This window comes from Lissotriton vulgaris, chromosome 7, assembly GCF_964263255.1.
Source record: "Lissotriton vulgaris chromosome 7, aLisVul1.2, whole genome shotgun sequence".
NCBI lineage: Eukaryota > Metazoa > Chordata > Amphibia > Caudata > Salamandridae > Lissotriton > Lissotriton vulgaris.
Window position 1 is genome coordinate 1,187,082,015 of NC_141695.1, and position 25,393 is coordinate 1,187,107,407.

General features: G+C 43.1%; 1 protein-coding gene across 1 annotated transcript in view; it reads right to left on the reverse strand.

Annotated features, from left to right (window-relative positions):
* LARS1 (leucyl-tRNA synthetase 1) overlaps positions 1–25,393 on the reverse strand; it is a 232,182-nt gene that overhangs the window by 142,691 nt on the left and 64,098 nt on the right. Inside the window, exons 4-9 of the mRNA XM_086931659.1 lie at positions 23,039–23,119; positions 20,833–20,976; positions 19,570–19,731; positions 17,731–17,843; positions 16,316–16,379; positions 12,225–12,292 (exon numbers count right to left, since the gene is read on the reverse strand). Coding sequence (XP_086787785.1) covers positions 12,225–12,292; positions 16,316–16,379; positions 17,731–17,843; positions 19,570–19,731; positions 20,833–20,976; positions 23,039–23,119 — 632 coding nt within the window. The remainder of the gene's footprint in view (positions 1–12,224; positions 12,293–16,315; positions 16,380–17,730; positions 17,844–19,569; positions 19,732–20,832; positions 20,977–23,038; positions 23,120–25,393) is intronic.

The window sequence follows — 25,393 nt, forward strand, 5'->3', positions numbered from 1 at the left end:
AGCCCATGGGAGGCATCTGGGGTACCTATGCCCTGGGTATATGGGTACCATATACTAGGGACTTATTCCCTAGTCCCTAGTCCCTGCCTATTCTCCCCGGTCCACCGCGACAGAATATGTGGGAGAATACGCCCACATCCGGTTTCGGAGGTTAGCGTTCGAGCGGCCTGACCCCCATAAAACCGGATGTGTCCTAGACCGCGCAGCGGACGCGCGACTGGGGGTGAGACTACATTCTGATACTCAGGGAGAGAGAACATTCTGCTACCGGATAGCGCAATTTTAATCTTTGCCACACTTATTTTGAATGGACTGCACTGAAATGTTTTTAACGAGGAGTTGTTTTTAAACCATCTGCACTTTAAATATTGCATACCTGCTGCCTATTCTCCCCGGTCCACTGGGACAGCGTCGTTTGTGTGGAGGGAGAATACGCCCACATCCGGTTTCGGAGGTTAGCGTTCGAACGGCCTGACCCCCATAAAACCGGATGTGTCCTAGACCGCGCAGCGGGCGCGCCAGCGGCGCGCCAAAGGCAAGCCCGTCTGCGCCCGTCAGCGTCCCGGAGGCGGACAGGACAGGATACGCTACCGGTCTCATTCCTTGCCATGACAATCCAATAAGGTATGAAAGCGCCCTACTTAAAAAGTTTATCACCCCTTATAAATGCTACAAGCTTGCTGAGCTAGGTAGGGATAATAGACCCTTGAACTGTAACATGTGTAATTGGACGACCTCTCGTTACCCAGCGAATGCTTCCGGGCCCTCGCCTATCGCATTGGAAAGTGATGGGATGAGCCATGGGAACCTTAATATCTACCTGCTCAATGTGAGATCTTTAAACAAAAACGCTCAGCACATATCCGACATGATTTTAGAGTCAAGGCCAGATATACTATTTCTAACAGAAACCTGGCTCTCAGACACCTCCAATCCTACCCTGGCAATAGCAGTACCCACAGGCTATTCCATTCTTAGGAAGGACCGCACTAGCGGGAGGGGGGGGGGCGTTGCCATAATTTTTAAAAAGGACATCCTGACCAAAACTATCTCCATGGATGAAATTGAGGGTGCTGAGAGCCTTTGCTTCCACTGTACATTATCCGCCCACCAATCTCTGGCGGGTGTTCTCTTATACAGACCCCCAGGCCACCCAGGACCTTTCTTAAAAGGTATCATTAATATCATAGCACCACTTGCCCTTAGATATAATCAATTTTTGGTCCTTGGGAGACTTCAACGTCCATATGGACAAGCTAGAATGCGCGGAGAGCATGACACTGAGCGAGACTTAACTCTCTGAATTTGCTTCCTCTCATAAATAGACCCACACATGAAAAGGGACATATATTAGACCAAATCTTCTCAAACTCCCCGTGTAAAGCTGAGGAGCCCATCCCCCTTGTATGGATTGACCATTTCTTGTTAAAAATCTCGATGGTTAAAATTAAGAAACCATCCCACATCGTCTCCAAACCTCCCCTCCTCAAATTTAGAGCTCTCCACAAGCTGACCCCGGATGCCCTCAGCTCGGTACTGCAGGCATATCCCGTTGTTAGCAGTAAGAATCTAGAGCTGGATGGCCCCAACCTGGAAAAATTGATAAAACAGGGAGTGGAGACCGTTGCTCCTGAGATCTTACGGTCCCAACGGCCCATACAACACTCTGCCCCATGGTTTAATGAATTCTGCGCAAGCACAAAAGTGCCTGTAAACAGTTGGAAAGGTTATGGAGGAAAAACTACAGTACTGATAGTAAATCTCTTTACAAAAAAGAACTAAAAATTTACCATCTGAAAATTTTGGAGGAGAAGAAACGGTTCTTTGAAACAAAGATTGAGATATCAGCCAACAAAAGTAAGGAAATATTAAAAATTGTAAAAAACTTTACCTCACCTCCAGCAGTAGCCTCCGAATGCGAACCCTCTGAAGCCTGGACACACAAAATAGCTGATTTCTTTCACAAGACAATAGTTGATATCCAGTCGTCCTTCAACTCTCCTGCCCGACTCAGATCAATATACAACCAACACATGTCAATCCTTCACCTAATGCCACCTTCCTCAAATTCCCCCTCGATTATGCTAATACAATCGCTTAAAATCTTGAAGAATTTAAAATCTGGTTCACCCTCTGATCCTTGTCCGGCGAAAATATTGGCATCAGTGGCAAATCTATCCCTGAGTAGCGGCCAGGTTCCAGCCATTTGGAAACAAGCCAAAATGTTGCCACTGTTGAAGAAGCTTACAGCAGATCCTTTGATAGTGTCTAATTATAGACCCATTTCGCTCCTGCCTTCCATAGCTAAGGTCATTGAAAATTACGTGAACTTTGTCACCACCGAATTTATGGAGTCAAACAACTGCTTCCACCCGAGTCAGTCAGGATTCCGTGCTAATTTTAGCACAGAATCAGCTCTCCTCGAAATATCGGAATCTATTAAAATGACACTTGACTCGGGCAGGAGAGCAGCTCTAATATTGTTAGATCTATCTGCTGCGTTCGACACCGTGCCCCATGAGAGATTGTGGGGTAGGGGGCACGGTGTTGATTTGGTTCTCGTCGTTCCTAGAAGACCGAAGGCAGGAAGTCTGGATCCCACCTTTCTCCTCCCTTATGCCTCCTACGGAGGTGGGGGTCCCTCAGGGCTCTATCTTGAGCCCCTTATTGTTTAACTTATACATGGCTCCCCTCGCCTTTTTGGCAAAAACAGCTGGTGCCATGATCATCTCTTACGCGGATGACACTCAGCTACTGTTCACCTGTAAAAAGGGTGAGGCTCTGGATGGTGACATAATCAGGAACTGCTTAAGACAGGTCTTCTCCTGGTTTGGCCACAATCAGCTTCTGTGTAACTCCGCTAAATCAGAAGTAATTCTGTTTGGAGATATGTCCCCCCTCAGACCTCTGTGGGAGTGGCCAAAAACCTTGGGGTTAAATTGGATAACTCATTGAACATGAAGAGCCAAGTTCGATCAGTGGTCGGTACTTGCTACGGAACCCTGAAAATGCTCCGGAAATGTCTCCCCCTCCTGTCCCTCTCCCACAGAAGGACAGTGGTCCAGGCCCTTATCACCTCCAGACTGGACTAGGCTAATGTCCTTTATCTAGGTCTCCCAGACTGCCTCCTCGGTAAACTACAGGTCGTCCAGAACTCGGCCGCCAGAGCCATCCTGATGTTGAAGCCGAGAGCCCACATCTCGCCCCACCTCAAGAAACTACACTGGCTCCCCATTCACCGCAGAATCCAGTTTAAGGCCCTGTCCATCGCCTTTAACCCCTTCGATGCTGTTGACGGAACGGTTCCGTCATGCACGTCGGGTGAGCTGTGCGGATGACGGAACCGTTCAGTCATGACTCCGCCCGCGCAAGGCGGAGTCAGCATGGGCGGGGAATTCGCGCCGCAGCGATGCGGTTAAGTCCTTACATGGTATTGGGGCCACCTATATCAGGAGGAGAGTGAGCTACTACATACCCGGGAGAGCCCTTAGATCATCTCATCAACATCGGATGAGCGTGCCTAAATTCAATCGCGCCCGCTTAGGAGGGCGTTCCTTTCAAGTTCGGGTTGCTCACCTTTGGAATGTACTCCCGATAGCAATCAGACAAGCACCAGACATTCTGCACTTTAAGAAGTTATTGAAGACATGGCTGTTTCAGCAGTAAGTCTGGCCCTCCCTGTACATGTTGCCTCCCTCTTTTTATCGCTCTGTTTCCGCTAGCGCCGGGACACTCTTCTGAGGTGCTGTGCGCTCTACAAATATGATAAATAAAATAAATAAATAAGGGTACCAGTATCCTATCTGGAGTGAACCAAAGTACATGTATGTCAATTTAAAGGAGAAAGCAAATAGGCTGGGGTCCTGATTAGCAGGATCCCAGTCAGACTAGTCAAAAACAGTGCAACATCAAGCAAAAAGTGGGGGTAACACTAAGAAGCAGATCCTACTTTCCTAAACATCTCACCTCGGAAAAATTAAATAAGGCAGGCAAATTGAAAGGTGAAGAAAAACCTTGATGACCTGGGGGTGAGAGTACATACATTGGAAGAGATGGGGGACAGGAGAGAAGATCAAAAAAAATTGAAGCAGGAGATCATCAACCATCTGAACATCACCCTTAAAAGCACATGAAATACTTGGGAAAGCTCTGGGCGGAACGTTCGAATTTGAGGAAAAGGCAACAACATCAAAAACTTGGAAGCCAAGTACAGAGGCCCTTCAGGTATTCCTCCAAACACCAGACAAGGAGAAGATCCTGTTGGGCAGAATAAATTGAACTGCTTCAGAAGCAACCGAAAGTAACATGATGCTGAACATTCTCTCAAGGTACCGCATTTTCCACTTGAAGGAAAAGATAATGGAAGGAGCAGCCAATAGGTAAGACTTCACTTTTGAGACACAATCATGTTCTAAAGATCTCTCAGCAGTCATTCAAGAGGCAAGCTTTTCAAATACAGTACAGCACACAAAACCAAATATAGGTGGGGTCACCCCTTCTGGTTGAACATCACCTGGCAAGCCCAACAAAACCTTTCAAGATCTCTAGAAGAAACCAAGATAATACTACAGCTGCTCAGTTTGGCTTTAGGCCAAAACACAGCACTGAGTCTGCATTTCTGTCAGTGACAGATGACCTACATATGTACCAGGACAGGGGTCATTCTGTTGTCCTGGTGCTGCTAGACTTATCGGCGGCGTTCGATACAGTATCCCACAACATCTTGCTAGGACGGCTTGCTAAGATCGGCCTTGAGAACACTGCATTGGCCTGGTTAAGGAGTTTTTTTATCTAATCGCACCCAATCTGTCAGCATGGGTACATTTCGACCGGTAGAGACTGAGATCACCAAGGGGGTGCCACAGGGCTCTTGTTTGAGCCCAACTCTCTTTAACATCTACGTGGCCCCCCTGGCTAGAATCTTGAGAGAGTTCGGTTTCATCCCGGTATCTTACGCGGGTGACACTCAGCTCTTGTTCCCATTCAGAGCTCTCACCGATGAAGTGAGGACGTCCTTTTCCGAGGGCATGAAGGCTGTGGCCAAGTGGATGTCATCTAATTGCCTCCAATGCAACGTAGGCAAGGAGGTCATGCTCTTTGGGGAGGCTAGGATCATGTGGACCCCGGATTGGTGGCCGCAGGATCTTGGCCCAGTGCCTGAACCTAAGCAGTTCGTGAAAAACCTAGGGGTGCGCCTAGATCGTGAGCTCTCCCTTAAACAGCATGGCAATTTTGTGGTGGGCTCCTGCTTTCACGTCATTGGTCTTTTGCGGAAATACTTTCCCATGCTGCCTGATTTCACCAGAAAAACCTTGGTGCAGGCCCTAATACTTAGTTGTTTTGACTACTGTAACGGGCTCCTGCTGTCAGCCAATGACGGAGTATTAGCTAAACTCCAGGTGGTGCAAAACACGGCAGCTAGGCTGGTGTTAAACGCCCCTCCAAGATCACCGTCAAAATCCCTCCTGGATAAATTACACTGGCTCTCAGTCCGAAATAGGGTAAAGTTCAAAACTTGCTGCTTAATTCAGAAGAGCCTAAATGGATTAGGGCCATCATACTGGACAGGTAAATTTATACCATACAACCCTGTTCGGTCTCTTCGGTCCAGCAGCCAGCATCTCCTGAGAGTGCCAGCTGTAAGGAAGGTCAGACAGGGTGGCAAGGCTTTGTCCGTTGTCAGGAAACAACTCAAAACGTTTTTGTTTCAGAAATAATCTACTAATCTACTTCTTTACTGACGGTTTTCGACTGTGCTTCTTGTGTTTTTTTGGGCGCCGAGATACTCCTCCGGGAGTCGATTCGAGCGCGTTATAAACCCACAAATTAAATTAAACTAAATTAGATGCACTGCAAGACAAGATGGCGACTGGCCAGACGGGTCCCCGCAAACACCCTATCCAGTATCGCAGAAGACAAAATGGAAGATTGTGCACACGGTAGTTAAAATCTTGAGACACAAAGCATCTAGAATCAATAAGAAAGTGAAAAGCAGCCATGACCAGATCAAGAATGCTACCGATCTTCAGTCAGATGGAGGATCCAGACCACCACACTCTTCAGTTAAAGATAATGCGCGATGGTCGGCTAAGATGCAAGAAAGTGGATGGGTGGATGGAGCAGAGCGGGAGGTACAAGTGGAGAGACTTGCAGAATTATTTTGGGTCCATTTTTGTTTTCATGAAAGGGGGCACAGAAAAAAGGAGTAGATAAGTGTTGTCTTTATGAGCTATTCCTTCGATTGCCAGGGCACAATGTCAACGAGAGATTGGAGACTGAGATTACAGACTGGATATATAACCAGGGTCTATTGAAATATATTGTAATAAGTAATTTGTACCCAAATAGTAGAATTTCTCTGCTTCAATCATTTTGGAGACTGCAAACTCCCAGTACTACGACACTGTCCTAAGGTGGTGATCAGAGGGACTTGTATTGCAAAATCGGCCAAACTAAATGAAATTAGGAAACAAATGTAACAGAACCTCCAAACCGAACTCTAACACTAGAGACACAATACAAGAAATCAATGTCACAGAAGATAAGGCGCATAGTGCTGGTCGTAAGAGGGCAACTGTGAATTCTGGAAATTAACAAAGCAGAATATACAATGGCAAAGATGTAACAAAATTATTTTGAAGTAGGCGATCAAGCTGGGTGACTATTAGCCGCCACAATTAGAAAGAAGCACTGCCAGTCACACTTACCAATATTTAAGGGGCAAATGATGACAGATATCACTGACTTTGAGACAAACTTGAGTTGTTCCAACACTGCTACCAGACACTATACTCGAAACTTGATGGGGAAATCTCAAACTATAGATGCAGCGCAGGCCTGGCTACCTTTTAAAACACACAGAGGGTACTTTAGCCAAGGAGGATATCATAAAGACAATGGAGACCCTGAAACTCTGGTCTCAATGGCTTTAGATACACAGTCGATCAACTATTTAGAATCACAGTATCAACTATTGGCAGAACTTGATATGGATTATGTCTAAATTCTTATATTCTCAGACACAGACTTAGTAAACACATTAAAGACCGAAGCAGAGATCAAGGTCATAATGAAACAGGGAAAAGACCCAAAAGTGTAGCTCCTACCGACCCATTTAAAACACAAACACAAAAATAAAATAAAAAACCCATTTAACATTGGTTAAATGGGTTTGTTTTTTTTATTTTTATTTTTTTTAACAAGGTTACAGGTTGTCTCGCCGTGGTCGGGTTACAGAGAATTTCGCTGTTATATAATGATTCTAAAATCTTTGCGAAAACCCGCACCCTACATTAAACAGCCTAATGGTGAATTTGGACTTCCAGGAACAGGCGAGGTTTATTTAAAAAAGCCAAGTAGGGAAAAACATGAAGAAAGTTACCCACTTAATAGAAATAGGCCCTCATTATGAATGGTCTAATAATTTTCGATATAGTTGGTAAATCCTTTTATTGGACATTGAAATTATGAGTTTGTGTTTCTTATCGCACATGGTACATAATGGGTGTGAAAAACACTGCATCCTTGCATACATTACAGTACGTCAAACCTGCTGATATTCATCTGTCATCTATTTATCTGTTAAAAAAATGCCTGTTATAGCACCAGAATCTGCATGTTGCTCCACATTCAAGGTTTAAAACTCGTAATAGGTGATAATTATCATACCTGGTAAATAATGTCCCCTTAAGTATCATTATTTACCAGGTGCACTACATATTTCACCTGATAAAGGCCAACTCTAGTGAGGGCCATAGTAAATAAGCAAGGGACGAGCTCACTATACTGATCATTAAAAGTTGAGAAAGCATTTGACAGAGTAGATTGGCACTACTTTTTGCACTGTATTTAGAGCCACTGGTCAACACCACACTAAGGACTGAGAATATCACAGGAGTGAAATTGGGACCCAAGGAGTTCAAACTGACTGTTTGTGCAGTTAGTGTATAAATAATCCTTTCATGCCTGGTGAGCTCCTTGCACCCTTACAAAGAACTACATAGTGGTAGTTTTTAAGATTAATAAGCATGAGTCAGAGACACTAGCAGTGGGTATCCTGAGGGAGATATACAGTAATTTAAGTGGTGTAGATCCTTCATTACTTACCTAGGGACACACTTGGTAGCGCCTAGATCTAAAATGTATGTCCCAAATGGGGAACATCGTTTACGACGTGGTTTTTACACCGCAGTGCCTTTACCCCGCAGCTATTACAACGCAAGTCGTTACTACGACTTGCGCTGGATGGCGCTGTGGGATAAGGAATCTTGCAATTTTATAATCCAACACCTTCCCTACTGTTACGGGGACTGGTGTTGGAATATAAAATTATAAGATTCCTAAATCCACGCCCTCCAACGCAAGTCGTTGTAATGACTTGCGTTGTAAGACTTGCGTGGTAAAGGCATGCGTTGTTACAACATGCGTTGTAACAACGTACATCCGCCCCAAATGTTGCGCGTCTATTGACCCCCATTAAAAGGATCTTAAACAATGACACAATCATGCCCTCTCCTGGTTGGGTTGCATAGCAACGGAAAAATTGTACTACTGTCTAGGAAGGATGCTATTTCTGTTTCAGGCCAACACCATGAAGTGGAGATGAAATGTAAAAAAATTCCAGCAAGCCAGCATAAAATCAATAGAGAGATGAGGGTGGAGGACGATCATGCCTAGCACTGGACAGAGAACGGGGAGATTAGGTGGCCTGGAGGTTCCTCATTTTACACAATACTACCAGGCTGGAAACTTAACAACTTCCTTGAATGGGTCAAGACAAACATAGAGAAGCACTGGCACATCATCAATCACACACTGACAGAGGACACATTGGGAAGTCCCATCGTTGGGACCCAAAAGTAGACCGGTGAGCGAAATAAAAAGTTTGCCAGTGACAAAGGCAAGTCCATAAGTCTGGGAATATACGAGCACAAGACTTCACATCTCTTAACATCCCGATAATTGAGAACTCTGCCTCTGGACCATAGCTTCACAGTGAAGAACTGCCAACTGGTGCAACGAGTTAAATCTTGTTTGACAAGGGAACATACACGTCCTTTGAATAAATCAAGATACATTACAGACTGGGGAAGAAGAATGATTCAGATATACAAAGATCAGACTCTAGGTGGTCTTTCAATAGATCAAAGTGGCTGTCTCTCATCCCCTTTGAAATATTGCTGCATAATGTTTTTGAAGATTCCAGTCTTATTTCTAAGGTTTATAATCCTCTGGAAAGGTATTCCATGATAAGGGGCGGTTTTCAGAGCAAGTGGTAAGAGGAGGTGGGCCCACACTTCACTAACAAGCAGTGGACCATAATACTGAGCAATACATCCTGGGTTATCACATGTGCCAAATGCTGAGCGGTAACAGGGAAAATACTGTTTAAGTTGCCTTGGGCTCCTCAAGTGCCTTCACAGATGTGATAGTATGAACACAGATAAAATGCTGGAGGGGATGTGACCAAGTAGGTCCAATCTCTCATTGATTGTGGAAGTGGCTCCAAATCCAGGACTTTTGTATTTAAGTCCTAACTATCTTGGGTTAAATAGCAGGCATGAAGACCACAGATGCACCAGAAAACATATTATTGGTCTGGATGCCAGACCTGGCTTGGGAAAGAAGGAAAAGGGACCTATAACTAAAAAACGTATTCCCTCTGCCAGCTAAACAGGCTCTGCGAGGACAGCCCTTCCCACACACATATATGCAACTTGTATAGTAATGTGTAGGTTATTCTAGGGATGGAAAACAATACTTGAGCTGCTGGTATCAGATGTTGCATTTTCCTCCATATGGAGTTCTCTTCTGGAGTGCGTTGCAAAAGGCCACACGGAAACTTCCTGACTGAGATCCCAGAGTTCTGCAGATCCTTCAGTCTGGCCTCCAATATACAAAAGACCATGTGTAGTGTATACATGGCACCCGAAGGGGCAGTGAATGGGTATCTCGATTTGTAGGCTGCAACAGGGTGGGCAGGGTACAGGAAAAAGATGTTGATTTCTTATTAAAAAGAAATATCCGGAGCCCAGGTGAGAGGGAGGAAGTTTGGGGAGGAATTGTTGGAAATTTTTATTGTTTTGGTGTTAATGAATCAATAAAAATGGCTGAAAACTAGAGAGTGATTTGTGGTGTCCTGGGCGTTAGTTTCCCAGATGTGGAGAAATTTCATTTTTGAGTAAACATGCAGGAAGTGGTTTATCATTTTGCACTGGAGAGGTCTCTCTTATCTGGCCAGCCATAGAATGGTGCATGGTTTGCACTCTGTCGGACTCTACAGGGTATCTACAGGGACATCCTTGGTTAATGCAATTTACTGCCTTGGCTCCCTATCCTACTATAGGGGCAAAGTGGTCTTGCTCTAATGCCCATGCTCTCCCATTTTGATTTTTAGGGAGTATTGATTTCACTGTGTTCTCTATAGTGTAATCTTTGGAGGGAATGCGGAGACTAAGACCTAGGGCCAGATGTAGGTAATCCCAATTTACCTATTCTTAAATACCGAATTTTACCGATTCGGTCTTTAAGAATAGGTAAATGGGATGTAGATACATTTTCGGTAAAAATTACCGAATCGGTAAGATTTGGTATTTACCGAACCGGTATTTACCGATTCGGTATTTGCCATTCATTCCTATGGGCCTGGAGGCCCATAGGAATGAATGGCAATTACCGAATCGGTAAATACCGATTCTGTAAAATGGGGGAAACATTCAAGGGTGCCAGGCTGTCACTTTGACACCCTGTTGCACCCCTGAATCGTGCTTGTGTGCAGATGTGGCACACATACATGCCCTAAGGGCATGTATGTCTGCCACATGGCACAGTTGAAAATGCACAGATTTGCATTTTCAAAGGTATTCCTTATTTACCACCAACTTATAGTTGGTGGTAAATAATGAATCCTAAAATGGGAAAAACACTCATTTGAGTGCTCCCTACGTTGCAAATTCAGTAATTTACCGATTCCGTATTTTAAGGAATCGGTAATTTACCGATTCCTTAAAATACAGAATCGGTAAATTACCAAATTTGCAATTTAGGCCACCTACATCCCAAATGCCCAACACCGTTCGGTAACGGCCGAAATTCGGTAATTTCGGACGTTACCGACCGGTATTGGGCCACCTACATTTGGCCCTTAGTGGGCTATTTTCCCGGTCTTCAAAGTTGTATTTTCTCTTATTACCTATGGCAGGTTGGCTCTTCAAGCATTTTTTGCAGAAAAAAATCTAATATAACTAGATTAAAAAAAGTGGAACGTCGTCTCCTGTTTCCGCAAAGACCAACTTAGGCACCAGGAAACATCTACTGCTTAGTCTTCTCCTCAAGACCCTGGCTCTCCCTGCCCAATTGGTGCTCATCTGCATTGTTCAGATGGGCTACTTCATTAACAGTGGACAAAAGAATGAATGGTCTAGGACTGATCAGCTCTTCGTAATGTCAACCGGACAATGATAATCCTCTTACTAGCTGCTTCATTCTCTTGCTACATGGCAGCACCTACCTGTCCGTTGCTTGGTACTGTCATATGAGTTGGACTCAAGTCAGCTTCAAGGTTCGTATTGCAGCAACCTCTACCGTAGGTCTTCATGATAATGGACCTAAACATACCGGCTTACTTTTTTTACTCCAGATAAAGGCAACTTTGAGCATTTTACGGCTCCCAATACCCACAGAACCCTGCCCACACACACAACTGATGTTTACAGTTAGCATTATGTATAGTTCTGAGGCGGTCAGAGATCAGAATGTATTCCTTTGTAGTTTACTAAATAGCTCGCTGGGCTAAATGATCCCATCAGTAGTCTGTTACATTCCCGTTTAGATTCATCTGCTTGGGATTTTTGTAATTATTTGTCTGTACTTATGCATGTATTCCTGTTGTGTAATCTTTTCCTGTTGGTGATATTGGATTCATGTCCTTACTTCCTTCCTTTGTAAAGCGCTCTGATATCCTTCGTGATCTTGTTCGCGCTATATAAAACTTTATGAAGAAGAAGAAGACAGACAGAACTGTAGAACGGGCATGATTATAATTCGTCAAAAAATCTATGTAAATCAACATATATGAACTAAAGGACGTTCAGCAGTGGAAATGGAGCATTGTTATATTTCAAACAGCATAAATAGCAAGAACCACAGTGGAATCAGCCAAAAAAAGCCATCCTTGTTAGTGTCATCAGTGCAGAAACACAAGGATTCACTGATGTGTTGCCTACCTCAGTTTTGGTGGGTACGGCTCCAAAATTTTCATTTTGATTAAAGTGTACTCTTGAGGTCCCACACCCTATAAAGAAAAGCAACCATAGATACTTCAGAGAGGGACGAATCACTTGCCATAATATGTTGTTTCTACAAACTAACCAGCATTGTCAAAGCCACTACTTCTGGCACGAACAGCCGACATTTTCAATGCATACTTTATTTTGTGATGTTTCTACACATTTTTATTGTTGGGAAAGCTGCTGGGTCCTCTAAAACCACATTGGCTAAAAGTCAGTTTTTTGTGGCCTAAAAAAGTGCAAATTGTCATAGTAGACTTGAGCACTTAATGGAACTTCTTTGTGTGTGGATGTGCTCCTTGTGAAAGAGAAGAATGATGAAACTCACAGTGAAGTTAGTCAATAGCTGACCCAGTGCCCAATGCAGTATGCTATAGTGAGCCAAGACAAGACGCGAATGACAATAACAAACAATAAATGAAGAGTTGTAGAAGTAAGGATATTATTTCAGTAAAATCAAAAGGTCTCATCTACAGCAAGACCTACAAATGATGGACTTCTGTTCAAAAGCTTGTGAAATATGCCACGTTTCTGATTCTACAGACTCAATGCATTCCTTCCAAAAGGTAGGCTACCCTGTGCATTTTTTCTTCTACACTCATCAACCCTACACTGGCCTATCCAATGAATCACATATATCAACACCCGACTCTTTCCTTCCAAATCTCCAAAAATCACCCACTCTTTCATGCCCATAAATGCTCACAACTACAAACAAGCCTCACATTTGTGATGTCACCTCCAACAATTACTTTTTTAGCAGTGAGCTTGGCTCACACCCATGTCTGAACAGTCGATATCATGTAAATTCAATATCATCCACCAACTTCATCGGCACAAAACTGGTGGTGGCCCAATCATCTTACAAAAATCACTCTCTATTAATTAATCCTCCCCTGAACCTGTTGCACCTCTACCTTTGAAAACCTATCTGCACGCCTCCCATGCACTCACAACTTTCTGCTTATCTACTGAAACCCAGGCTATGACAGAATCTTTTGTGACTAATTCTCCAATCTCATCTCATGAACATTAGTTTCTCCCTTTAGGGGGCCAGAAAATCATCTTTACTTATGTAAATCCTGGTTTGAAAAACAATAAATGGCCTTTTGTCTAATAGCACTTTTTTGGAGCATCAAACATCACTTTTTTGTGCACCAGAAGACTGTTTTCAGGTGAATGTACTCTATGATTCCCCAGTGACTTTGGTCTTTGTCACAATCACCCAGGTACATATACACGAGAAAAGCCAAAATTGGAACTTGTCTCTGCTCTTTGTTCCCACTTGCCAAGTATGTTGACCCACCCACAACCTGCCTGCTACTCACGTTCTCGTTTGGAGGAAACCTCTCCTGCTGAACAGGATCAACAATGTTACTTTATTTCGCCGCCTACGCCCTCACAAAAAGTTTAGCCCAAACATACGACAATCATCATGTTTTTCAAAACATTAATACCCTTAAACATACCTTAAACTATCTGCCTCAAATCGATTTAAGTAATGTTCACACAGTCTTCAACAACATCCTCTCCACTCTCCAGGCTATAAATCATTGCCACATACCACCTGCACCAGCAATGCCAAACACAGCCTAAGTTAGTCAGTAACACACAAATCTCTAGCAAAACAATCTTAAACAGTAACAGGTGCACACTGCTTACTATGGAGACCAATGGCTGTCAAAAATATATGCTCTGCTGACAAAATTGCTATTTATGAGGAAAAAAGAAAAATCTGACTTCTATGGCAAGACCATTTATAACGTTGATAACAAAGAAAAGCATTCCTCAATACATTACTTACTCAAACACATCACTTATTTCAGAGATGATATTCTCCAATTCAATCAGAAACATCTCTCAGAGTTATCTCCACATCCTGAACCCCCACTTTGGTTGAATCTTCTAATCAGCATATTACTGTGTACAAAGGACTACTACATGCTGCTTTTCTTAACACTAACTCCTTACATAAACATAAAATAGAGGTCAAAGATGTGACAAGGTGTGTAAATTGTACCACCCGACGCCCAGGTAATATGGATTTGCATCATGAACAACACGTTTTAATGACTATTTCGTCCACAAGACAAGAAGATATTCACTTTGTGCTCCTGCATGTGAAGCCTTTTTACTAATATTCTTTCACACTTATTTACAATAATTACATTTAGCAGGTGGATAACTGTGGCACCCTTAAGCTAACAGCCAATAATGAAAGTAAAAAGGGATCCAGTAGTGCTGAGAAATGTTTGAAGGCCTGCGATTGCCTAGAAGCCCCGGGCGTTGATGTTAGGATGCTATTGGCTAGACTAGGGACTGAATGGTTCATTAGTTCAGGACCCAGAGAAATGTCCTCGTGTGTGCAGTGGTAGGCTGTGTGTCAATTTTCATTGTGCTGTAAGAATCCAAGCCTGTGGATAAAGGCTGGACGGAGGGCTGCTGTGTATGGAAGGCTATATCAGTAACACAACTGTCCCAGACTTTCTCGTGACCCAAGGGACCCGTTGCCTAGCATATCAAGTGGTGTCAGAAGCACTGAACTGGTAAAGTTTGACATCTGGTTTTGCCAGAGCACAACCTGAGGTTTGGTAGGAGGGTAGAAGTGTTGCTGGAGGACAAGCTGAGAATAGCATACAACACGTGACTGAGTCATTTGGGGGAAATTGTTATTTCATATTTCTAGGGATGGAATTAGTTGCGGAATTTCAAAATACTATGAAACTACAACTATGGCCCTGTAGGAAGCTGGCTCTGTAAATAGTGTCCTTAAACAAGGAGAGGGGCTCTTTTAACCAAAGGAAATGGAGCACCCAGATACTGTTAAGTACAAGAAAAAGGTTTCCCTTTGGTATTATCAATATGAAAGCCAATCACACCACATCTGTTCAAATACGTCAAACACACTTCTCAAACTGGTTACAATGTATAAAGCACTTACAAGGAAAAGTATAATAAAATGTATCACAAATTTTTATTTTCATTAAAAAAATATTACCCTTAGTATCCAAATACATTAAAATTGATCACACAATAAATTAAAAACAAATTACATATTCACAAAAGATAACAGGAGAAATCCAGACAATAAGCTTTGTCTTGTAGATGTTAATTTAGACTGATTCGGTACAACAGAAGGCATACGTTTTTCATTCCATGTCACCACTACACTATTGACCCTGTGGAGAGCCACTTTCAAGTTGCGATACGCGGTACGCAACAGGCCAGGAACGGGGAAAGCCGGTCGTCGGATTTAAAAGCCACGACTATACCATACCCAGTGTCCATGAATGTACACCATATGCAGATTGCTGCGATTTTAACAAGGCGATTTGGATTAAGAAGACTGGGAAAAGAATAGACCCCCACGCGGCAATTAATAAGGACGGGTGGCAAGGCTATTGCTCTTGATCAACTAAATGAATCATCTAAAGAGAAAAAAATACTGGGTCTATAAAAGATTTTTTAATCGTGATATTGAAATATCCCCTTTGACTAAAATTAAGGAGGATTCTTACACATGTGCGATTGCACAGGTGACACGAGTAGTAAGGAGAAATATATGTAATCTGTCCTGATGAAGGTGGTCTCATCAAATTAATAGCACTGAAACGCGTCAACGCTTTATTCCTCGTTAAATTTAGAAGGGTCAACAGTGTAGAAATTAGATGTCTGAGATATCTGTTCAAAGTATATAGGTGAGTTTTCCACAGCTCTCCAAAAATATAACCTCTCACTGTGCACTCTTTTGTCTCTGGGTGAATATTTTGCTTAATTTTGGAAAAAATATTTTGATGTAAAATAAATAGGAAAATCAAATAGGATGCTTCCTGCATTTTCCAATGTTGGTCATGAGTTGAACTACTTGAATGTACGATAGCATCTTCAACCAAAATGCGCCTATTGTGCTGGGCAAAGTAAGGAGTACATTTAATTGGATCCGAAATACTACATGTAAACATTCACTTCAGTAAACTATAAGCCCTCATCAACCCTCGGGCCCCACTGCATGCCCATGACATTTTTACCTCTCCCGTTTGTCGATCATGATCCATGCAAGGTTGACCATCTCTTGGGGAGTAAATTGTATAGCTGAAGACAAACAAAGAAAAATACATGAGTAAATAATGGGTCCAAAATTAATGATTTTGCAACAAGAAGATATAATGTAACATATGCAGGGCTTTAAAGCTTTAATATAGCGACATACTTTAAGAGAATGGCATATTTCTGCATATGTGCCCCTAAAATAACAATAGAAGACATATCAGAAGTATCCCAGGAGTAACACAATGATGTGCCTCCTTATGGCAAGTGGGGAAATGTATCCAAACACTTTTCAGTAAAGGTACTGTGTATTTTTTATATTTGAGTTCGAAAAATGCTGCTATAAGACAGCAGCTAAATTAAAAACAAAACACAATATGTCGCAAAGGCATAGGAAACAACTGGATCTAACAGAAAAAACTTGTATGAGAAAAATCAATAGAAGCAACAAAAAGAAATTCAGATTATGGCACAAATCCGATTTGTAAATGATTATGCGACTTTTTGAGGCAGATAAAAGTACCGCTGCTTCTTAGATAGGACAAGATACCTCGAGCCGCAAAGAACCAGTAAAAAACATCTGTAATATTAGATTCAGAGCAAAGAGAACATGTGACGTACGAAGAGCCTGCTACATGACTAACAGAGAACTGGAAGAAGTTGGAGACTAAAGGTCCTCTTCTGAAGCATGGGGTATCCATGCAAGGGGCCTATTCATACAGTTCTACTTCATAGAACATTTTTGGCTGCCATTTAAAGATTCAGAATGAAGGCAGGATTGATATAATTTCCTTATTTAGTTATTCTACTTTGCACAGCATTAAATGCAGAAACACATGTAATCCATATATTTTCAAGCAAGATGCAGAACTAAGTAGCATAAATTGCCATTGCGTTCAGGGACACTATAGTTCTTAGTCACACCTCGACTTTTCAGTTCATGCTGCTCTGGACCATAGGTGCCATACTGATGTAATGTGGTAATACAGCCCCAGCTTACCACTCCTCATAGGACTATTTCTCCCCTTTCAGGGACAAATAGCGAATTGGATACTATGGCTCAGACGTTGCAGAACTAACATGCTGTACAATTCACATACAGGATTATTAACCCCTTCACTGCGGCGGCTATTCCGCCGCAGTGCTAAGGGGGCGGGGCGGGAGAGCGGCGGGCGCATGCTGGTGACGGAACCGCTCCGTCACCAGCGTCGGTTGCGCTGTGCTTATGACGGAGCGGTTTCGTCATGGCCCCGCCCGCTCAATAGAACGCGGAATTCGCGCCGCGCATGAGCGGCGAGCGGGCCATGACGAAACCGCTCCGTCATCAGCACAGCGCCACCGCAGCTGATGACGGAGCGGTTCCGTCATCAGCATCGATGAGGTTAACAATGCTTACCGTTTCCCAAACTTTATTCTGTTCCTCTCTTTGAGGGTCAGGAACTGCCACCGTACAAAGGAGTCGTAATATGGGTTCACATCAGTTGTGATGAAAGATCGTCGCCAGTCCACCTTAAAATCAGGACAGCAAAATATCAGCAAAATAACGAAGAAACAGACACTTTTCTGCAAATATGTAGTTTCTAAAAGTTACCATGTGTGCTAGGGACAAGCAATGCAGCCTAGAATCAAATAAGGAGTATATTGGTGCAATGGTATGATCCCGGAAGGTTATACATTTGATATGACCAACAAACAAAATGGTCTTCCGCATTACGATTGATAATCACTGGGGTCCAATCCTAAGAACATGTAGATCTGAAAACTGCATTTTTGTTTTTGCTTGTCCTACAAATAAGATCACTACTTGTAGCATGAATAAATATTTCTTGAGGTATGTGGCTACATCTTCTCCAAAAATGGAACCCAAATTTGGACCCATGTCGAGACACAGTAATGAATATGGTGGAATATCAGAAATATACTGTTATTCTTAAAAAATATTGCTCAGCTTTAATTGTCATTAAATACAGGATGTGTAGGGTTCATGGTCTCGTCGGCCTACAACCTATCCTTTCAAAGAATCACAAAGTGTGCAACACCATTATATTACAACCGAGTCAAGAACTTTATTTGATCTGAGCAGAAATAACTGAGAAGCAGCACATTAATCGGTGGGTTAAAATTTGTTAGGCAAGCCAAGTAATGAGTGTCCACTTAGGTTAATGATTAAGTAGAGAGAAGAAACAAGTAGAAAGAGTGAATGGATGATTGGGCAGAAATGAGAAACTAGGGTGAATTGGAGCGTTGGCCTATGGGCACGGAGAAAAAGCACAGCATGGAAGCTAAAGGCTAACATTTGGCAAGAGCAAAGACTCAAAGGTTAAAGAGGACAGCTGCTTAGCCAAGGCGGCTAAAGGGGAAAGAGGGGGTGCAAAGATTATCCATTTGTGCAAAAAGGAGAATTAAGGAAAGAATTAAAGTTGATATTTGGATTGACAGAACAAACTATGCTGGAGCAGAAGGCTTGAAGCAAAGGGCGGGGGGGCATATGGAAGATCAGAAATGCAATCTAGTCTACTTGGTTTTTGGAACACAGTGTTTTAAATTAAGGACACAGTCATCAAGGAGGAAAGCAACCAGTACAAGGACATCTTATCAATCTTTCATTTTGGTCCACTGTTATGTCAATTATGAACTGGTGCCGAGAGACGGCCAGGGATGCGAGATGGTCAGTGGAGGGGGAAATAAAGTGGAGGGGGAACAAAGGAAATAGAGGCGAGAAAGGACAAGAGAATGGAGACAGATGGCGATGCTATGTGCAGATCTGAGAAGAGCTGCTTGGGATTCTCAGCAAAAGTGGGTGGACAAGAGAAAAAACCTGTAATGGAGAGGGGGCTTATGGAGAAGAGACAACTAAGAACAAGTTCTTTCAGTATTTAGAAAGGTGAAATACTGTTAGAATAAAAACAGGCTCATCGGATATAGATTTAAGTGCCTGGTGTACAAAAAAAGACCACAGATGAGTGATCCTGTGCTTGTCTTGGAGCTACATCAAATGTAATAGATGTTTATTCGAATGGACTCAGAGGCTGCAAACACATACTGGAAAACGAAGGAGTACCTAACAAAGATCTCAGTATGGTGGCCACTGCCACATAAAACAAATGCTGCTTATGGTTACAGTCCTTGAACTGCCATCATGTTTATTTCTTTCCAACTTCAGCATGCAAATGTTAGAAGCTCTGGCAACTTTAACATGAATTTGTAGGAGCCGGCGAGCGTGCCACGGCAGTACCTTAAGTCCCATGCCCTTGAGGTCCTGGATTGCCAGAGGTGGAAAATAGCCGAGCCAGTGCTCGGCCTCAGCAAACTTCTCTATCTCCTCATCCGAAAGGCCAAGTGACTGCATGATCCCCCACTGGTATTTGGATGAGCCGGCCTTGGCAGCAGCTTTGCTCTGACACAAAAAGACACAAAAAATGAAGAGGTTATGATATGCAAAACTGAACAATAAATCTTTGACACCGACTTGCTGGCAAATTTGCTTCAAGTCCACTGTAATGTTCCTGGATTTTACAGACTTACTAAACCAACAGGAAACGGTCTTGGAGATGGCCTGAGTAACAACTTTTGTGCGCTTGTCACCATCAACAGAACTCCATTCAGCTTTACTACTCTCCATCTGCAGTTTTACCATTCATCCCACATGTACTATTACTCAGATGTGATTAGGATAAGAACAGCCACAACTGGCATGGAACTCGGGGAGACACTAGTCTTCATAATGCGTCTTGTACTATGTCCTTCCAGAACAAAAAGCTTAGATGGAGCACTTCCGGTGAATATGCTCATTTGTGTAGGTGGATGGAGAGCCCACTGCTTTCTCGAAGCACACTGTGCTAAGGAGGGTTAGGCGGGCTGTGCCTGAAGGAAGTCTGCATAAATTGACAAAGATAACGGATTCAGAGCTTGAGAAAGATTTATGTATGTGGAAATGAAGGATATTTGCGTATCCCATGCTACTGTAGTTGGTGTGTGTAGTACATTTGTGCACTTATGTGTGAGAAGTATGTCATACTGCAGCAACACACCATAAGTGTGGCTCACTGGTTAGAGGAGGCAGACCTGGAAGCAGAGGTCAGCCCGGGACCAGGGTTCAATTCCCGGCTCGGCGGGGTCTTGAGTCCTAAAATTTCCATGGACTCGACAATTCTCGCACCGGTGCCTACTCAATTCACGGGTTCACACTCTGCGACTCTGGGCAATAGCTTGCTTAATCTCCACAACGGCCCCTCGCAGCGGGATGCCTGGCTTTCACCTTGCGGACACCCTGCTGGGGTTCTCTCACAGGGGAATACCAGGACGGGTTCCCTAAGCAAGCGCTTAGAAACCGCTTGGTGATTTGCGCTATATAAATTCCTGTACATTTACATTTACATTTACATAAACATACATAAGCACATGTCAACTTTCATAAACAACAGATGTTCAGTCAAGAAGGTGCAGATTCCATAGCTGTTCAAATACCAGCCTCTTCTTTCAGTTCAGTGTATTTTACCTTTTTGCCTTTCGTTTTGTCTTTAATTATTACATCATCAGCAGTTTTAACCGGTGTTTCATCTTCGTCCTCATCATCTTCCTCGGGGAACTGGGGAGGGCAGCCATACAGCTCCATTTCCCTCTTGAGCTTATCCGCACAGGCCTAGGAGAAAGACATTACTTGATAGCAGCATAATGGAGAGGTCACATTGCTCATACATAAATACATCTTCAACAAACTACTGCCAGACTCAGTGAAATATAACAAACAGATGCGAAATGTACTTCATGTTATCTGGATAGGCATTCTTCCTATGGCTATTTTGCCATGTCACTGTGCTATGCAACACGAATGGTAACAAATGCAAGTACCAGTACATTCGAAGCCGCATATCCGGTCATCTTTGGAGAGGGTTGCTTAAGAGGGTTGGAGGTTAAATTCCTCCATAGCAATGCAAGCTCCTTGCTTTACCATACCTCAAAAAGAAACTGGTAGTCACCCACAATACAGTCACAGGCTTTCAAATAAACATTGGTCTGCTTTACTTTTACTTGGATAAGATGCGTAGCTCTTGTGCAAAGCCACCAATCAATGCCATGTCATCCTTCTACATTACAGGTAATTTCCACAAAGACGAGAATAACATACTATTTATATTGTGCTTACCATCAAAGACTTGCAGCGTTAACAAGGAGTCAAAGGCAATACTTCCAATAACCTCAAAAGGATGGAAAGCAGAGTACTGCATGCCATGGTTTAAAACTGCTACCTGCACTTCACATGTATTTGCTAAGGACTAGGGAGGTAATACTCTTGACAAAATTAAATAACACTAATTATTTCAAATCATATTTCATCTCGAATTAAAGAACAGTTAAGTCTAGAGTATCGGTCTTCAATGAACTTCGATAAATGGAATTTCATAACTTGAGGTGAAGTATATATTGGTAATTTTTAGGTTGAGCCTGTTATAATCCCTCTGTGGGGTTTGAACACACCCACCAGACGCCCACCACTTTTCATTAGTTCCTTGGTCTGCATTTACAAATTCCATAGTTTTCGTTCGTGAATAGAGTATATGTGTGCCGTCTAGTGGCAGTTATGTTCCTGCCCAGCGGACTGCCCTGCTACATGGATCATCTTGATATAGGCCATATGCTTGGTTTGCATGCACTACTTTCCCTTTCAATCCTCTCCTCCCTCGCCGCTCGCTGGCTCACAGCTGTAGCACTACACACATCTCATGGCATTGACTGGAGCTATATTAGTGGTATTATAATAGCACTACCATGGCCTTTTTCACTGTTCGTATGCCTGCCACAAGCATGCCTAAGCCCAATTACATCACGTGCAGACTGTATTTTTGAATGCTTGCACTGTCAGAACCCTCACTTAAATCATGTGTGCTTATGTTTTATCGTGAAACTAAGACGCCTGTTTTTGGACTCCAACCAGTGTTTGAAGTTCCGAAAGCAGGTACGTAGAAACCCCCTGAAGGAATGACTCACTCGCCGCTCTCGCCTGGTGTGACGTCACCGACATGCTTGGTATCAGTCCTCCGCCTTGCACGCATGGCTCGGCGCAAGAACATATGTGATGTGTGCACTGGGAGGGACAGCGAGCAACTGGCCGCAGCAGATGTGAACAGATAGGCTCACTCAATTGAAGCTGAGCCTCTTAGAGTTGTCATTTCTCTGCATTGTTGTGGGTAGTTTAAAAACATGCCTGGTCTTGCTAACTCTCTGGGGGAAAAGTGTTTATCTCTACCGCAGGTTCTATATTTTTATTGAATGCGATAAGAGATTGGATTATATTTTCAAGAGTTGGGCTTTATTTTAAACACAGCCTGGAAGTGCTCTGAATGGGCTTTGGTGGTGGTTCTTTCAAATGTCCTTCAAGCCACCTCTTCATACAGCCAACTTTAACAACCTGCCTCTAAACTCTCTCTAGCTCTCTCACAAACTCTACCTTTCTCTAAAATAACACTCTTTCACTCTCCATCTCATTCTTTCTCACTCTTCACTCTACCTCTCACTTGTATATGCAAATAACTAACTATCTCTGTATACCATCTCTCGCTTTTTATCACTTTCCAACTCTCGCTCTCACAATTAACTAAAAAGCATTTACATTACAACGGCATTAGCTCTAACTCTAGAAAAAATGTGAGGTCTATTGCATTGTAAATGCTTGTTTCTTTAGCGATTTCCACAAACAAGCTTACCTTAATTGGCATTCCAGTGCAATGCAGTCCAAAGGGGAATAGACATCTCTTACCCTTCAATCTTTGGTACCCAACTGAAAACTTTAAAAAGAAAGGAGGATTAAAAAAAATTATGCAGGAAAATCAGTCAACACAGCTGCACAACATTAAACATTTTAAATCGGACAGCTTAATTATGACAGTCAGCACGACCAACTGGCAGACAGTCTCAAATAGTGAAACCTGCAAACACCCTTGCATTTAGAAAGGGACTCTCAGCAGTAGGAGGAGTACGCTAACGAGTGAGGACAGTACAATGAATCTCCATAACTAGAGACGAGAGTTCATTCATGTAATTGATCACTGTGCAAGGAAGGTGACTTTTCAGAAGAAAAAGCACTGGTAGGGAAATACTGAAAGAGGAGAAAACCCTACAAAACTGGAAATGTCCACCGACCGATAATCTACTCAACCTTCACTGCTGTGCATTGGAGATGCCTGGGGCTGGAACTGATATTTCCAACCAGGAATCCAGACTCTAAGAGGTTATCTGGATTAACCATGTTGTCCTAATATTCAACAATCTTTGAAAGTGCTAAATGATAAATTCACCTGCTTCATACATCCCTTTTAATGAGGGAAGTCCTGCAAATTTGTCTGTCAAAAACACATACATACAGTGCACGGAACAAGAAGAGACATTTCAGCAGATTTCATAGGTATCCACATCACTCTTTGAAACTGATCATCCTCCTACAGACGCAATGTATCTCTTAATTCTTCCTATACTTTCCTCTTCACTTCTTGATTCCTAATTCGCTCCACATCCGTCAGGCTACAGTTATTTATGCACGAAACCTACTAATAGCCGTTTAAAAAAAAAAAAGAACGTCACAACTTTTCCAGTCACCTTCTCTCGTACCCTCTTAGGAGTTGACTGGTCAACAGCTTCCTCCACTAGTAAGGATAGCATGAAAAGAAGAGATCACCTGTGTCCACATCTAGCCAGAACCCATTTGTCACAGATGCGTACTGTGATGTTTGCGTGCCGAAACGTTTTGAGTCCATTGCACAAAAAAGAAAACAAGCTTTACATTAATAATCAAGAGATTCAGCCAATGCCGATGTAAACCCACTGATGTGCAAAACTAATTCAATGCCCTGCGTTTCTGTAGAGCATTTGCAATAAAACAAATGTCTCCCTTATTTAAAATGTGCACATCTACATGTGCCCCAATTCTGGTAAGAAAACGGGGGAACATGAGCTCTGAGACAGGTAAAGGATGTCGCAGTCGTGCTATAAGAATGACCATTCCAGAACGGCAGTCGGTCCCATTGGTAAAGGGCACGTGGGTGAATAAATGAATGAACACATTTATTTAGTTGGGGTGCGGTGGGGGCGGTCCGCCCCAGGCGGCATTATTTTGGGGGCGGCAGCAGCATGGTACTGGTGGCCAGCCCAGGATTTACTTAGACACATAGTCGTGCAGCACTGCACACGTCACGTGTATGTAAGTGCACTGTGCAAGTTAGGATAGGACTGCACTTGTTCATTCAGTTTCTCTTAAGTGTTCCGATGCCCGACGTTGACTGCAGTGCTCCCAAAAAGTCAAATATCCTCCTATGTTCACCCCGCCCGTCTCTCTGCTCTCGTCTCCGTCCTCGTGTGCTCTGGTATGCGAGGCTCACTCCCAGCGCCGCAATAAGCAAAAATTCAGTTCATTACATTTTGTGGACTAGCAAGAAGGACCCCAAACATGTCTCACATGAAGCCGGAAGCACTCCCACAGCCACAGAGGAAAACCGACTGCTGTGTAAATAGAACAGGGAAAGAAAGAAGGAATGTTGGAAGAAAAGGGTGAAAAAAAGGAAGTAGGGATGATGGTGTAGGAGGATGAATGGATATGTGGATGAATGAGTGGGTGAAAGAAGTGAATGATGATGGATGGACACATGAAAGTATAGTAAAGGGATGGGTGGATGGGTGAGTGCGTGAATGGATAGGTGGATGGACAAGTGAAAGGATGGCAGATCAAATGGATGAATAGTTGAGTGAATAAATAGGTGGAGGGACAGCTGAAAGGAGGATAGAGTAAAGGGCTGGATGAGTGGACGAAAGATCTGTGAATGGAAGTCGTAGTGGATGGATGATGAATGGATGGCAGGGTGAATAGATGGGTGGCAAAGTGAATGAATGTATGGATGGATGGCAGATTGGATGGATGGCAAAGTAAATGAATGGATGCGTGACAGCTTGAATGGATTAAAGGCAAAGTGACTGAATGCATGATTGGATAGCAGAGTGGATGGATTGATGAATGAATGGCAGGATGGATGGCAGAGTGGATAAATGGATGGATGGATGAGCAGATGGAT